The 16,798-nt window shown below is 38.9% G+C and overlaps 1 protein-coding gene across 2 annotated transcripts in view; it reads right to left on the bottom strand.

Moving 5' to 3' along the window:
- mtbp (MDM2 binding protein) overlaps window positions 1–16,798 on the bottom strand; it is a 64,716-nt gene that overhangs the window by 40,238 nt on the left and 7,680 nt on the right. For both annotated transcript variants that reach the window (XM_034175223.1, XM_034175224.1), the window contains exons 4-7: window positions 12,859–13,007; window positions 12,461–12,519; window positions 11,492–11,636; window positions 10,453–10,567 (exon numbers count right to left, since the gene is read on the bottom strand). In XM_034175223.1, coding sequence (XP_034031114.1) covers window positions 10,453–10,567; window positions 11,492–11,636; window positions 12,461–12,519; window positions 12,859–13,007 — 468 coding nt within the window. The remainder of the gene's footprint in view (window positions 1–10,452; window positions 10,568–11,491; window positions 11,637–12,460; window positions 12,520–12,858; window positions 13,008–16,798) is intronic.

Below are 16,798 nucleotides of genomic sequence, written 5' to 3'. Positions count from 1 at the left end.
TGGCTACAGTGCTGAAAAGAAACCTGGGGTTGTTCTTATTTTCTTCAATTAGTGATGAGTAGTAAGATGTCCTAGCTTTATGGAGGGCTTTTTTTTAATAGAGCAACAGGCTCTTTTTCCAGGCTAAGTGAAGATCTTCTAAATTAGTGAGACGCCATTTCCTCTCCAACTTACGGGTTATCTGCTTTAAGCTGCGAGTTTGTGAGTTATACCACGGAGTCAGGCACTTCTGATTTAAAGCTCTCTTTTTCAGAGGAGCTACAGCATCCAAAGTTGTCTTCAATGAGGATGTAAAACTATTGACGAGATACTCTATCTCCCTTACAGAGTTTAGGTAGCTACTCTGCACTGTGTTGGTATATGGCATTAGGGAACATAAAGAAGGAAACGTATCCTTAAACCTAGTTACAGTGCTTTCTGAAAGACTTCTAGTGTAATGAAACTTATTCCCCACTGCTGGGTAGCCCATCAGAGTAAATGTAAATGTTATTAAGAAATGATCAGACAGAAGGGAGTTTTCAGGGAATACTGTTAAGTCTTCAATTTCCATACCATAAGTCAGAACAAGATCTAAGATATGATTAAAGTGGTGGGTGGACTCATTTACATTTTGAGCAAAGCCAATTGAGTCTAATAATAGATTAAATGCCGTGTTGAGGCTGTCATTCTCAGCATCTGTGTGGATGTTAAAATCGCCCACTATAATTATCTTATCTGAGCTAAGCACTAAGTCAGACAAAAGTTCTGAAAATTCACAGAGAAACTCACAGTAACGACCAGGAGGACGATAGATAACAACAAATAAAATTGGTTTTTGGGACTTCCAATTTGGATGGACAAGACTAAGAGTCAAGCTTTCAAATGAATTAAAGCTCTGTCTGGGTTTTTGATTAATTAATAAGCTGGAATGGAAGATTGCTGCTAATCCTCCGCCTCGGCCAGTGCTACGAGCGTTCTGGCAGTTAGTGTGACTCGGGGGTGTTGACTCATTTAAACTAACATATTCATCCTGCTGTAACCAGGTTTCTGTAAGGCAGAATAAATCAATATGTTGATCAATTATTATATCATTTACTAACAGGGACTTAGAAGAGAGAGACCTAATGTTTAATAGACCACATTTAACTGTTTTAGTCTGTGGTGCAGTTGAAGGTGCTATATCTGCTCCCCTCCACAGCATGTCTTTTTCCTGGTTCTCTCCCTCAGCCCCAACCAGTCCCAGCAGAAGACTGCCCCTCCCTGAGCCTGGTTCTGCTGGAGGTTTCTTCCTGTTAAAAGGGAGTTTTTTCCTTCCCACTGTCGCCAAGTGCTTGCTCACAGGGGGTCGTTTTGACCTTTGGGGTTTTTACGTAATTATTGTATGGCCTTGCCTTACAATATAAAGCGCCTTGGGGCAACTGTTTGTTGTGATTTGGCGCTATATAAATAAAATTGAATTGAATTGAATTACAAGCTCCACAGAAATGGTACATTATTATAAATATTTAAGCTTAATTGTAAGTATAAAATTGTGCAAAGGACTGATGGAAAATCCTGACTCAGGTCACTACACCCTCGTCCCAAAGTTCGTTATGAGCTCCACAGAAATACTAGACATTATTATACACTCAACAAAAATATAAACGCAACACTTTTGGTTTTGCTCCCATTTTGTATGAGATGAACTCAATGATCTAAAACTTTTTCCACATACACAATATCACCATTTCCCTCAAATATTGTTCACAAACCAGTCTAAATCTGTGATAGTGGGCACTTCTGCTTTGCTGAGATAATCCATCCCACCTCACAGGTGTGCCATATCAAGATGCTGATTAGACACCATGATTAGTGCACAGGTGTGCGTTAGACTACCCACAATAAATGGCCACTCTGAAAGGTGCAGTTTTATCACACAGCACAATGCCACAGATGTCGCAAGATTTGAGGGAGCGTGCAATTGGCATGCTGACAGCAGGAATGTCAACCAGAGCTGTTGCTCGTGTATTGAATGTTCATTTCTCTACCATAAGCCGTCTCCAAAGGCGTTTCAGAGAATTTGGCAGTACATCCAACCAGCCTCACAACCGCAGACCACGTGTAACCACACCAGCCCAGGACCTCTACATCCAGCATGTTCACCTCCAAGATTGTCTGAGACCAGCCACTCGGACAGCTGCTGAAACAATCGGTTTGCATAACCAAAGAATTTCTGCACAAACTGTCAGAAACCGTCTCAGGGAAGCTCATCTGCATGCTCGTCGTCCTCATCGGGGTCTCGACCTGACTCCAATTTGTCGTCGTAACCGACTTGAGTGGGCAAATGCTCACATTTGCTGGCATTTGGCACGTTGGAGAGGTGTTCTCTTCACGGATGAATCCCGGTTCACACTGTCCAGGGCAGATGGCAGACAGCGTGTGTGGCGTCGTGTGGGTGAGCGGTTTTCTGATGTCAATGTTGTGGATCGAGTGGCCCATGGTGGCGGTGGGGTTATGGTATGGGCAGGTGTCTGTTATGGACGAAGAACACAGGTGCATTTTATTGATGGCATTTTGAATGCACAGAGATACCGTGACGAGATCCTGAGGCCCATTGTTGTGCCATACATCCAAGAACATCACCTCATGTTGCAGCAGGATAATGCATGGCCCCATGTTGCAAGGATCTGTACACAATTCTTGGAAGCTGAAAATGTCCCAGTTCTTGCATGGCTGGCATACTCACCGGACATGTCACCCATTGAGCATGTTTGGGATGCTCTGGACCGGCGTATACGACAGCGTGTACCAGTTCCTGCCAATATCCAGCAACTTCGCACAGCCACTGAAGAGGAGTGGACCAACATTCCACAGGCCACAATTGACAACCTGATCAACTCTATGCGAAGGAGATGTGTTGCACTGCATGAGGCAAATGGTGGTCACACCAGATACTGACTGGTATCCCCCCCAATAAAACAAAACTGCAACTTTCAGAGTGGCCTTTATTGTGGACAGTCTAAGGCACACCTGTGCACCAATCATGGTGTCTAATCAGCATCTTGATATGGCACACCTGTGAGGTGGGATGGATTATCTCAGCAAAGGAGAAGTGCTCACTATCACAGATTTAGACTGGTTTGTGAACAATATTTGAGGGAAATGGTGATATTGTGTATGTGGAAAAAGTTTTAGATCTTTGAGTTCATCTCATACAAAATGGGAGCAAAACCAAAAGTGTTGCGTTTATATTTTTGTTGAGTATAAGTATGTCAAAGGCCATGACGGAAGATAAGGAATTTTTGAACATGTTGATAATTCAGACTTGCTTAGAACAAGATCATGGTATGATGGCAGAACATCGCAGTTCACCACAGACACCCTCCTGGAACCTATGAGGTTTATCAAGACCAGGACGAGGTTTCAAACAGTGTCCTCTCAGGATGCTTATCCATGAAATTAACGGGGCTGATGAAATACAATTCAATATGAACTTTAATGTAGAATAAAAATATATTCAATCCTCTGCTTCCAAACTCTAGAACATTAGTGTATATGTATAAAACACCCCTCTATTCAAAGAAATATTTGTTCTCAAGTTAGAGAAAAAAAATAGTAATGTTCGTCACGTGGCAGTACAGTTTGCGGTGCACGTATACATATGCATACAGGCACACACATCTTCGTTATGCTGTGTATTACATAGCTGTAAAATGGTGATGTTTGCTTGAAGACAGGTTTTCATTCCTTTGGGAATCTTCCTTTGTTCTGCCGCTCTCCAACTGTGAAGTTTTTACTGACTGGCTGCCTGAGCCCACTCACTTCTGAAGGCAGCAGTTTAGAAAAGGTCACTTTACTGAAGGAGAAGCTGTGTGCTTACCTCAGCAGCCTCAAAATACAACAACCAAAGGAGCTATGTTGAACAAAACATTTGTTCAAGCAAGAAAAAGTTTTACAGTTGACTGGAGTATTAATTCCACTTTACAGATGTATTAAACTGATGGCACATGGTCAGAATGAGGCCAGCAAACCAGCAATTAACTGCCAGTAGTATTCCTTTTCAATTTATAATTACTGTATTTTCCAGATGACATGTCACACCAAAGTATTAGTCATATCTGTCCAAAAATGCACCATGAAGAGCAAAAGCCATATTTAAGATACAACTGTCTGTAAGGTGCATTTATATTTGACACATGGTACTACTGTGTCATGCAACAGGAAAAGTTAGCGAGCAGAAGCTAACTGGTTAATTAATGTTACTATACGAGGTACAAAGAACTTAATGATAAATACCTTCTGGTCACCACTGAACAGATAAAAATGTCTGTTGAGCTAAATGTGCACATTTGCCTCAAATCAGGATTATTATAATTTAAGGCAAGATAAATGTATGAATTTTTAAGACTTTTTAATGCCAGTCAGAATGAAATTTAAGACCAACGTTACAATGATAACAAGACTACCAGAGATAGCATATTTCACCCCATTCATACAACTAGTGGATATGGTAATTATGGGATGTTGTTGTCCAATCAGCTGCTCCCGTTTGTTCGGGGTCGCCACAGTGGATTCAGCCAGATCCGCATTGGTATTTGGCACAAGTTTTACGCCAGGTGCACTCCAGTTTTACCTGGACAACCACACAGCCCCTGGTGTTCCCAGAGAGGTCTCCCATCCAAGTACTAACCAGGCACCACACTGCTTAGCTTCTGAGATCTGATGGGATCAGGCTGACACAGAGCAGACTGGCTGCAGATATGGTTAATTATGGGATATTCTGTGAAAATTTTCTCATCTGTTGTTCAAATTTTCTTTTTTTTTTTTTTTTATTTAACTTTGGTCACCACTGATCATTCTGGCACAAATATATGTTCAACTCATGTTATCTATCCAATCATAAGTACTGGTTTATAATTAAATGAATGATTGATTACAATTGTACAACCATACTAACTATACTTTTCATAAAACATATCTGTGCATGCGGCTTTTGATAATCCTATACATATATGCATCCATCCACTATTATCCCTAAAAAAAAATATATAGGTAAAAATGATACAATTTTTTTTTTTTTAATCCAAAGTGGATCTCCATGTTGATTTTGGCACAGGTTTTATGCTGGATGCCCTTCCTGATGCAACTCCACATCACATGGAGAAATGTGGCAGGGGTGGGGTTAGAACTGAGAACCTTCTGCACTGAAACCATGCACACTAACCACTTGGCCATTTGTGGCCCTTAAAAAAAAGAAAGAAATTTTTTTTTTTTTTTTTCCATGACATTGGGGCTGCTGCACCTAGTGTGGGGTCTCGGGGCCTCCCCCAGATATTTTTGAAATATTACATGCAATTTGGTGCAATTAATAAACTAAATGAGAGCTAATTTCTCAGTCCCATTTTCTTGCTCATTTTAGTCATAAAAACCATTATTTCCCATATTGGCAAGATGACAAAACTATTATACACAGTCTGTCACATGGATTAGAATACAGTGTTACTACTATTTCATAAAACCACATATTTGCATTGGACTGTTACTGTTCTATCTCTACATTTATCTAAACATTTGACTTTGTGTTTGTGCTTGTTTGAATATGTGATTTTGTAAGAACTATGAGTTGTCCTTCAAGACATAATGTTGGTTAGACTTATTTTGACGGGTAGACCATTACTTTGACAAGTGTTTATTAAGTAATTTTCCTGCCATTCACATGGAAGCAGGCTCATTGACGTGCTTTGTGCATCTGCAGCCATGCGTACTGTAAATGCCACAGAGGGAATATCTTTTCATTCTGTCTGTGTGAAATGATGACTATGACTCATCTTCATTTCTGCAAGCAATAGTTTAGCTAGTTGTATAGCTACAATTCCTACACTATAGTGACGACAATATAAATGATTTTTCTGTCCAGTGCTGACGTCAGCATTTGTGGGATGCTGACAATTTACATATTGCGTAAAATGACAAAAACATTTTTCACATCAATATTTGACTTCTCGCAGCATGTTGAATGTTTAACGTATTTTCCTCAACATGAATATTTCATGCCCATGTAACAGCAGAAATCATAAAATGCAGATTTAGCAGGCTAGCTCAATAAATAAATATTATATCCAGTTTGCATGGAGACAGTCTGAAGTCAATTCATCCCAAAGAAAGATTTTGATTTGTGTGAAATAAATTTCATAACGTCAACTGACAACAAAGTCCATCAAAAACATGATATAATAAGATCAAAGACATATAGTCCATGAGCCAGTCATGAATTTTGACCTAATTGGTACCACTTAAGGGGAAAAGAATGACACTTAGACACTTAGACTCCAGCCTCAGTGTATCATGGCCTACACAAAAATGTATGATAGCCATCCCAGGGTGGTAGCTGTAGGGGTCAATGAAGAATTACACAGAGGTCAAACTTTAAAAATGCTCCAATCATGTTGAAAACTATATCACATTATTTGTCTGATCATAACAATTCCAAAAGGTATAGTTTGGACTATCTATGACGGAATGTTCTGGAGTTATGGGGTAAAAACTGTAAAAATGGTGACAAAGGTCAATTTCAGTTTACACAGGGGTCAAAAGTTAAAGTTGCTCCAATTTCAGCAAAAAATGATGCATTTTACTGGTTGAAATAAAAGGATCAATAAATGCAATAGGGGGAGTGTTAGCTTTTCTGTATAAATGCTGATTTAAAAAAAAAAAAAAAAACTTGGGTTGGAGGTTTAGTCCTTTTGAATTTGTTCTGATGAACTTTAAATGGTCTCCCTGCAGCAAAACAATGTTTCCATCCATTTCTTTGCAGTTTCAACACAACACAGAGTTCACTGTAAAATCTGTAACAGGGTCTCTCATTGGCTGCTGTGTGGAGGAGTGGTGGCACATTACATTTATCCTTCAGTCTCAGATCAGGATGTGAAAACGTAAGACTTAATATCCACTGCGACATGTCAGAGAATTTTACAAATACGAACATCATGAAATCAGACCACAGACTAAATCCGACACCAGCCAGGAAAACAAAAATAACCCGGAAACGTTCGCCATGGAAGTAAATACCCAGATTTCTTGGAAATTCTGGAAAACTCCCATCACTGAATATAAACTCATACATTTGAAAACATTATAGTTAGTCTTACCTAAGCTGATCTCCTCATTGCTGTTCTGGCTGTACCATAAAGTGTAAATAAGTGGAGTAATAAGTAGGATGGAGATTTGGTTATTATGGTTGACAGTACATTGTTACAACCCCTACAGCATGTCCTTCTCATTCAGAGCTTCTTCTTGTTTTACGGTGGTTGGCATCCAGCATACTATTGCATTACTGCCACCTTCGGCTCTGGAGTGGGAATCATAATATCACTCAGATCAGTATACAGGATCTGCTTGTCACATGTGCAGATAGTGCAGTCTTGTGGCCAAAGATGATAATGCAATATTTTTCATTCACTTATTTTTCAGAAGAAAAAAAAAAATGGAAATGTAAAATATCTCTTGGAATAACAATTATAAATACTACCTCTCACACCAAGTTGCTGTGTGCAAGAAATGCTGCAAAATCCTATCCATGAAAGAAGTGCATTAATGTATATGGAGATCAGAAATAATAAAAATTTACTGTAATAGAAATGAACACACTAACACTAAGTATTAAATCTATATGGACTGTCATAATGCTATTAAAATTACTGGTCATATCATCAATCCCTGTGTGCATGATTCATACAGTATGTGTTCACTTCAATGGAAGGAACAAAAGTCATTTTGATTAGCTTCACTTTCACAACATTTTCTGACCGTTTGCCTAATGTCTTTTCAAAAATCAGTTACATCGTGTCAATAATGTAGATTTTGTAAAAACCAAAGCACTGCATTTTAACATTAAGTTTGTGACAATCACCAAAATATTAGTTTGCATCCGGAATTACTGCATCATTCTGAGGTTTTGTCCAGTTAACATTCTTTAAAGATGCTATAAACATTAATCTTAATATTCTTAAACATTAATATAGCAGCTAACAACTATTTTTTATGTTAAAACAGAGTGCCATAATGGTGTCTCATGCAGATAATTAAGCAACGCTCCCTCTGTGTGTTGTAATCTGAGCTTTTCTGTTCCCTGTTTACACAGCTGGACCAGCTATGCATGTCCCACCCTGTAAAACCATTGCTCCTCCCCATGTTTATAAAGAGGCAATAGAGAATGACTGCCATGTGACACTGTATTCAAGATGGCAGACGGTAGCGACTTTCCAAAAGATCCTGATAGCACCTTTAAAAATAGCATTTTTAATAATAAAAAATAAAAAAATGGGATGTAACATGTCAGAAAGATATTAATAGACATAACCTAATTAAGGTTTAGGATTATAAGAAAACCGTATATAATGTCTCTGCATGAGCACAGAGACACAAACTACCAGTATGAGACATAAGGGGAAACACTACAGTAAAAAAAAAAAAAAAAAAAAAAAAAAAAAAAAAAAAATGCTGAATCTTCCTTGGGACCTATTGAAGAACAGCACAAAATTAGCCCATCCTGTCTAGAAACACCAAACACTGCAACTGCCAGCATTCCTCCTTAATGAGAAAACTAGTACAAGTATGCGTGCAGCAATCTCCAGAGGGCCAACAACAAGTGCTGTCATCTCTGTCTTCAGCCTACAGAACACACTTTGATGTCAAAAGACACTGTGCACAGCGGGAACACAGTCATTTTGAAAACTAAACGTAAAAGGACTTGCTTCATACCTTTAAAGATGTTAAAGAGACTGAGTATTCTTAGTGAAGTGGTTATATATTTGATCTAAATGTTTTACCCTTGTATGTCCTCCTTTCTTTACTATGAAGGCAAGAACAGGACTGGACTTGCATGCCAATAACTCCAATAGCATGCTTTAAAGACAGAGAGGAATGACATTTCTCTTTGCCAATAATCAATTGCTGTCGAGTCTTCTGGGAGTGAGGTGGAGACAAATCTGGGATAAGCAGGGACAGGCTAGGTTAACTCACATCAAAGAGAGCAATGCCAACAAGGGAAAGTCATTTCCCACCACCCTTAGCTCACTTCCACTGACTAATCAAAATTCATTTAGCAACATGAGTTTCCCCAATGAGTTTCCCCACATAGCAATTTTATGTTTTTAAATTTCTAACAAAAATAGTAAAAAATTCACCTGTGACCTTGAGTGCCGAACTCTTAACGTGACCTCATGCAGAAAATTCTCAAATAATTTCTTCTATCGTAGCTCTATGATGGACAAGTGACATTTCAATCATGTACCCTTTGCCTCTGCTAAAGCATACTGACACAGATCCCAGTTCCCTGACCAATGGCAGGATTAGTTAGTTGCCATATTGAAATGTTCACAGTATAGAAAAGTAAGTAAGTCCTGTATAGGCCATAAGGCTCACCGGACTAGTGCTTATCTCCAGATTCCGTAGCATGAAGTGGATGAGAGACTACAACTCCCCTCGGATGGGATGTCAGCCTGTCACAGGTTAGTTCTACCAGCCATAGCAGGTCCCAATTATAGCTGGGTGGACAGACAATGCAGATTAAATGATTTGTTCAAAGACACAAACTGGCAGTATGAGCATGATTTAAACTCATGTCTACGCAGAACATGATATAGATTTAAGTCGATATCGCCCATCCCTAGCCGGGCCAAACAGGCATAAATAGTAGGTGGATGGATGAAATATTTTTTCCTTAGACATTTCTTCGGAAGCTTAGTTGCTCCATCATATAGAGGACAGTGCACACAATAAAAAGCCGCAATCAAGCTGGTAAATTCATTAGGGCATGAATTTTTCTCATGCCATCTACTTGCCCTGGGGGGAAAAAAAGCACACACAACGAAATTTAATGTCTTAAAGTAACACTTTACGGCCAACTGGAAGTCTTTTCAAAATCTAGGACATCATACACTCCTTGTTCCTTCACTGCATCTTTTAAATGATCAATAAACCTACTTCAAACTTGCTTCAACAAAGACACACAAGCTTATGTACACAAAATCATGCAAGTAAACATGCGGTGTTTCACACAGAATCATGCTTCCATCTGCTTTCTTCTTCTGGCAAGCAGCTCTTCCTTTAACAGCTGTCAGCGACATACACTGTTTTTATGTCTTAACCTTTGTGTCATGAACAAACAGCTTTGTCACAGTGCACAGGCACACATATACACAGACCCACAGTATAAGTGTTTTTTGAAAAAACTTTTTTTGTCTCTCTTGAATAAGAAGCCCCTGTCCTCAGAGTTTTGCTGTGTCACAAACATCTGCTTCCCTGTGTATGGAACCAGTACATTGTTCTCTCAGCAAAAAACTCTTTGGATGCTCTTGCTGCATGTTTGGTGAAAGTCCAAACTGTTTGCTTTTTGTTTGCATCTTCCTGTCAATCTTTTACACCTAGTTAAGAAAAAAAAAAAAAATCTGCTAATCGCTTTTGTACTGTGCCAACTTTTATTAAGACGCTTACCTTCTTCTCTCTGATAAGCAGTCCTCCTCTCCACAGTTCAGTGTGATCAATACAACTGATCAGGCTAGCAGGCTCAGTCACACCAGCACTCAGGAAGGACACTACCTGCTGCCAGCTGGAGAGGTGCAAAATATAAATATGGAAATACATAAAACATTCACTAGCAAATAGTGACCTCAGAAAACATTTAATTCTAATTAATCCCTAATTAATTTCAAGTTTCCAAGTGAAGCATGTCTCTCAGATTAACTGATTAAAGAAAGATCAAATTAATATAAAATGCTTAAAGCAAATAAATCTTTAGAGTCTTCACTTGCTCAGACCTGAACAGCACCAACAGCATGCATGCACACACACACACACCCTTTAGAATAGCAAACTTTTCTGTAGCATCTTGAGCAGGAAACCTGTTATTCATTAGCAATGTTTCAGCCACAGAAAACAGAAACGTGACCTACTCCCTAAAGGTTGCAAAGGTTTACAGGAATGATACTGTAATCCTAACCCTCCAGTCACCCTAACCTGATGCACATCCTTTCCTTCCAGCACAGTCCCTTTGTCTGGTGGTTCAAGTCAAACTTTGTTCATAAATGTAGAGTTTCAGAGACCAAGGTGCTCACAAGCATATGCATCTTGACAGTCTCTCTCTGACAAAGTGATAGCAAATAAAGCACACAAGTAAGACACCAAATCAAGGGGTTACAAACTTTGATGGATGGGCTTGAAGAAAATGGGCACTGGGCAACTTTTGTGTGTTGAATCACCATTTACAGCTTCATGGAAGAGTGACACCAAAAAAAGAAGTGAAATTTCAGCTGCACTTTGTCAGAAGATACTGTGTGTGGTGTGACCACAGTGAAATCATGGGTGTGTTCACATACATGACAGTATTCTGACTCTAGTTTTTGAGGTAATGTAGCTGCCTATGAACTTGGTTTTGTTTTATACTTGTCCCATGCATTACCACTAAAGGGAAAGGCAAGAACTATATATGTATGTGTGTGTGTGTGTGTGTGTGTTGTATTTGTTGACTACTTACGCCGCCGCATGCTGTGTGACTACAGTGACTTTAGCAGCACGCCAGCAGACCATGTGTTTGAGGGCTCCCAGCAGAGGCAGCAGTTCTTTTGAAGCAGGAGGCTGCTCAGCACTGCCAAACACCAGCACATCCAACAGAGCTTTACCTGAGAACAAATAAAAAGAAAGAAAAAAGAAAAGAAAAAAAACACTGAATGGCTGAATAATTTACCTAAACATTCCCTCCCGCTCCCCTATACCTGTCTCAGCAGGATTCAGTGGTCTAAACTGTCACTCCACTGACAGCATTTTTTAACAAGTAGTGAAACTATGTGTTGGCAATTCTAAATATCAAGAGTGAAGAAAGAAATATCGGAAGCCAGCAGTGACTACTGCTACCCCAGGGCAAATATCATTGGAAGGTGACTACTCCTGGACTCCGGTGGAGGTGGTGTGCTTAAAAAAAAAAAAAGTTTCCTCTTTCTTCTGAAGTCACAGCAGAAGTATCCCATCTGCTGAGTATGGAAGTACATATTTCTACAGTGCAGTTGGCTGCCTTTCCTACAGGGCAGATTTTCAAATCCTAATTGCTTGAAATTAGAATTGGATCCTTGTCACAGCTGAGAAGATCAAATCTGGCCTCGGGAAAAAGGTTTTAATTCCTCATTAATTCCAGCTTTTGGCAAAATCAAGCCACACTCACTTGAGACACCGTTTCATGTCAATCAAGTATAATTTAATATCTTGTTGCATATTCATTCATACAAACTTACTCAGTGTAATGAGGGAACACAATATAGTGACAGCAACAGCATGACCTAAGAAATTACCAGTGATTGTAGCATTCTGTAAAATCTTCGATAAATCCTAAATGAGATCTTCAGGCTTAATCTTCTACTATCACACTTGTAACCTCACATTCTAAATGCTTCAGTGTCAATGACATCTTACAGCCATCAAAAAAGGCATTTAAAGAGGGAGAGGGCTGTACCTGGAGGGGGGAGCTTGTCCGACAGTACATGCAATCCGTCTGCTGCCTCCTCCAGCAGCCTGGTTCATGAAGACGTTACAAGTCAGAAAAACATGGACACAAAGAGGTCGAAATGCAATCATAGATATGATTCTCATATGCTTCCTGACTTTCTTGGTTACCTCGAACAGCCTCTATACAGTCTTACAAACAACCGAGAAATTTGGGAACTTACTAATTATTTTTTGGGAGAGTGAGCTTAGAATTTGTACACACATAAGCATTATAAAGTGATTGAAAATGGATAAAACATCATAATGCAACTTTAAATACACAACAAATAATAAAGAAAAGGTGAGACAGCATTTATACTGCTACTTTCAATACTGATTAGAAGGAACTGCTACAGAATCACTCACTCGGTCACAGTTGGTTGATCAGCATTTTGGTTCAGTGACTGCTGAAGACTCAGTGAATTGGGACATGACTCCAAAGAAGTTGGCTTTTCTTCCTCACTATCATTTTTCTGATGGCCAGTCCCAAGCACTTCCCAGTCTGAGCTGCAAAACTACAAAAGAGAAAATATAGAAGTTGTGATTGTGACTTTATGTAATACACTTCTCAATTCTGGGAAACGTTCTTAAAAAAAAAAAAAAAAAAAAAAAAAAAAACTTTCATTAAATATTCTCTTCCAAAATGAAGTGGTAGAAACCGTGCAAAAATAAGTGTCTTTCACAGAAATTCAGGTCCATATTATTGTTTATAACGAACCTAATTACAGTGGTGGGCACGGTTCCGCTAATCGCTAATTATCGAAGCTAATGTTTTCATTATCGGATTAGCTTTTCAGATAACTTTGAAAACCATCATCGGACCAATTATCTTCCGAAAAGTTTTGGTCCGATCATTTTTTAGCTCACTAACATGTTTTTGCAGGTGAAGTGAATAAATCTGAAACATTTAAAAACCTTTGTTAAGTCTGGTATCAAAGATTTCAGTGCTTACCTGTTAAATGTTTCGTAGCAGATAAACAGCTCTATTCTCTGCAATCAGAGAAGAGCTGGTCACAAGACAACTGCTCTTGACGCCATACTAACTCACCGGCAATATCACCCAAGTCATCCAGAGGCATACAGTTTTAACTTAGGGTTAAAATTTTAACCAAACTAATTTCGGACAGTGAAAACATCAGCTATATGTTTTAGTTTGAAAGTGTTGCACTAATTTTGAAGGTTTTAGTGTGGACATTTTGTGTCCAGGTGCATTATGGATAATCTCAGTACAGTCACGACAGGAAAAAATGCATTTGAGACGCTCTGATCAGGCTCCACACGGACAACAGCATTAAACTCTTTGTATATTGTGCCTAAAACTCTTGTGAATATATTCTCTGGGTTTATAAACGTTATTATGTTTGTATGTAAAAATGCCAGAAGAAGCTCAGGTTGCTTCTTCATTATTTTCATTGGAATCACTGTGAGATGCAATTGATTCCTGTTTCCTATAACGTCCTGCTTATTGTCCTACAACACTGTTTGTCATCTTTGTTCCAGAGTAATAGTTGTATATATAAGATGTCTGAAATTCAGTTTGCGTTTATTTAATTCCACGCAGATTAAATTAGCACACGGATTATTTGGTTGTAGAGACCGTAGATGGCAGTAGAGACCGTGAGTTTTCACGGTCTCTCCTGCCATATACTGGCCAGTATTGTTCATGGCAGTATTCACCCAAAGTATTGAGATATCTCATAATCCTATGCACGCCTGACAGTTGTTGCAGCCTCTTGCAGCAGCTAAAGAAATAAAAATGTACATTTTGGTTGTATAATGTTCATTTACAATTGTCGCCGTGGATTCTGTTATTTAAACCGCAGCAACTCTCTGGCCCACAAACAAGAAAAAAATGGGCATGCAAAGGATTATGGGTAAGGGTCTGCGCGTCTGGGCGCCAGTAGATGGCAGTGTCCTATGCATTTTGACCCCGGTTGTAATCACAACTTGACTTGGCTCTTGCAAATGGCTTTTTTTTAAACATCTGAATAAAATGGCATATTTTACAAAAGCACATTTATATGTAAATACCAACACACATCACGTCACATTAAGATGTTGGTTTTTACATAGAATGAATGAGTCAACCAATCAGTGTTAGCGGAGGCTCATTTACCCATAATCCCTTTGGCATCTATCTGTATTTGTTACAAAACTTCAGAATTAGTGCATTATTTAAAATTAAAAGATATGCATTATATTTTAACTTTGTACAAATGACAGAATTGACATTAATGGAGTTATTCTATCTAGATTAATTTTATAAATAAACTGCTTTATTTTCCAAGACCTCTGCCTCACAGCAACACTGTTATATTCTGTTAAGGAATAATGGCGTACTTTTTGTGTGTGTAGAGTTGAGCTTCGCTGCTCCTCTCAGCTGCTTCACTGCTGCAAGCTATGTAGTAAACAGGAGCTTCCAGCAGTGGGCAGGGCGCACAAAAACAGAAGTGTGACTCAGTTTGGGTCTGTGGTCGCTTTTACTGCTACCAGAAATGATCGTGGTGTTAAAACTCAAAATCAGCTTGTTAGTAGTTGCCAGTGTACCGGAGACAATACTAAAAGTCATCGGTTAGCTGTAGTTTCCGATAAAATCTTGGGTGGTTTATCGGTTTAGCTTTATAAAAGATAACTTCTCACTTAGCTGATTCACTGTTATTGAAGCTAACGTTTTGGTTAGCTGTGCCCACCACTGCCTAATTATGATATATCCACTAATTTTCTTAGAAATCTTCAGAAAATTTATGAAACTGACTCTAATCATAAAACTTACCTTGGTTTTGGTTAATGCTTCACTTCTGAACTAATTTCTCCAGTTCCTAGCAGTGTATTGACTTCCGTGTCCAAAACAGCTTTTTTTGCACCAAGAGAACGTCAGTTTGGCCATTGTGTTCTTATTCCATTAATTGATCCCTCTCATTTAGGAATGGACATAACAACCTTTATATTTTGGGTCTCCCAGTGCCCTATAAAAAGACGTCTTGCCCTAATATTGTTCTTTAAACTGGAACGGTATCCATAGGACACAAGTACTGTTAATCTTTTATGCACATTAAATGTGCCTAAAGCTTTTTGCAGTCGCTCTGTTCTGTGAAATCCTCAGCCTATCAAATTTCAAAAGCTAAACAGAGTGAGTCCTGGTTAGTACTTGGATGGGAGACCACATAGGAAGACCAGCAGCTGTGTCTGTCTCTTCAAGTACACCTGGAGTCTTGTCAGGAAGGGCATCCGGTGTAAAACTTGCGCCAGTGTAGATCTGTGCTGGATCTGCTGTGGTGACTGTGTACAAAAAAAAGGGAGCAGCTGAAAGGTGAACAAATGTGCCTAAAGCTTTTACAAACAAGAGTGCTCTGAGAGCACAATATCTCCAGCTGGCAAAGGCTGCTTTGGTACAAGTGCTTGCTACATTCTGATAAAATGTGAAGGTGCCGGGTGTCCTAAAAATGGTGCCACAAAAATAAAGCCATAGAAAATCTATGCACTTTTGGATACTGATATCTGTCACGTCATCTTGAAGCATATCTCAGGGAATTTTATCCCTGGTGTTCAATTCTAATTTCACCTCAGTCTGTAAGAGTTTTGGCATTCTCAATATGTGCACAGCAGCAGTTCATTCAACATTCATTCATTCAACCTGACTGCAAAGTTTCCAATATCAGTTTGAAACTTCTTTACAATCCTCCATATTGTTTTTCTGTCTGGAGCTTTTCTAACTGCAAAATCACATTGATTGATATTGTCATTGGATTTGCATGATCCATTTGGTCTCAAAGAACAGTAGCATTCCACCAGTTTCCCTTTTTGCTCGATTGTAAGCCTCCTCAATGGATCAGACTCAAACTACATCTGAAGAAATTCTTAACATATATCTTGATGTCTGAGAAAAAAAAAAAAATGGATTCAGACTTTGCAGAATTAGAGTCAAATGATTTTGGGGCACTTTTTTTGGGGACACCCTGTATGTGATAGTTGATTTCAGAATACAAACATGAACTCATGAAACTGGCAGTATCTAGGTTTGTTAATCAAGGGCCATAACTCTGCCAAAATGTGTCAATCTTGTACAATATTACAATATGCGTATTACCAACCTATAACAAGGAATAGTATAAGTTTCTCCAAATTCCTCCTTATGGTGCAAGAGGAGCTGGTTTCAGTATGCAGGCACCAACTCATGAAACTGACAAGGCCCAGATTTGTTAGTCAAGGCCCACAACTCTGGTAAAATGGGCCCAACTCAAATGATATGATAATATATGTATTACAAACGTATAACAAGGGCTTGTACCAAGTTTCACAAAATTCC

This window comes from Thalassophryne amazonica, chromosome 7 (genome assembly GCF_902500255.1).
Source record: "Thalassophryne amazonica chromosome 7, fThaAma1.1, whole genome shotgun sequence".
NCBI lineage: Eukaryota > Metazoa > Chordata > Actinopteri > Batrachoidiformes > Batrachoididae > Thalassophryne > Thalassophryne amazonica.
Note: the sequence above shows the minus strand (reverse complement) of the source record. Positions and strands in the feature narration are given on the sequence as shown.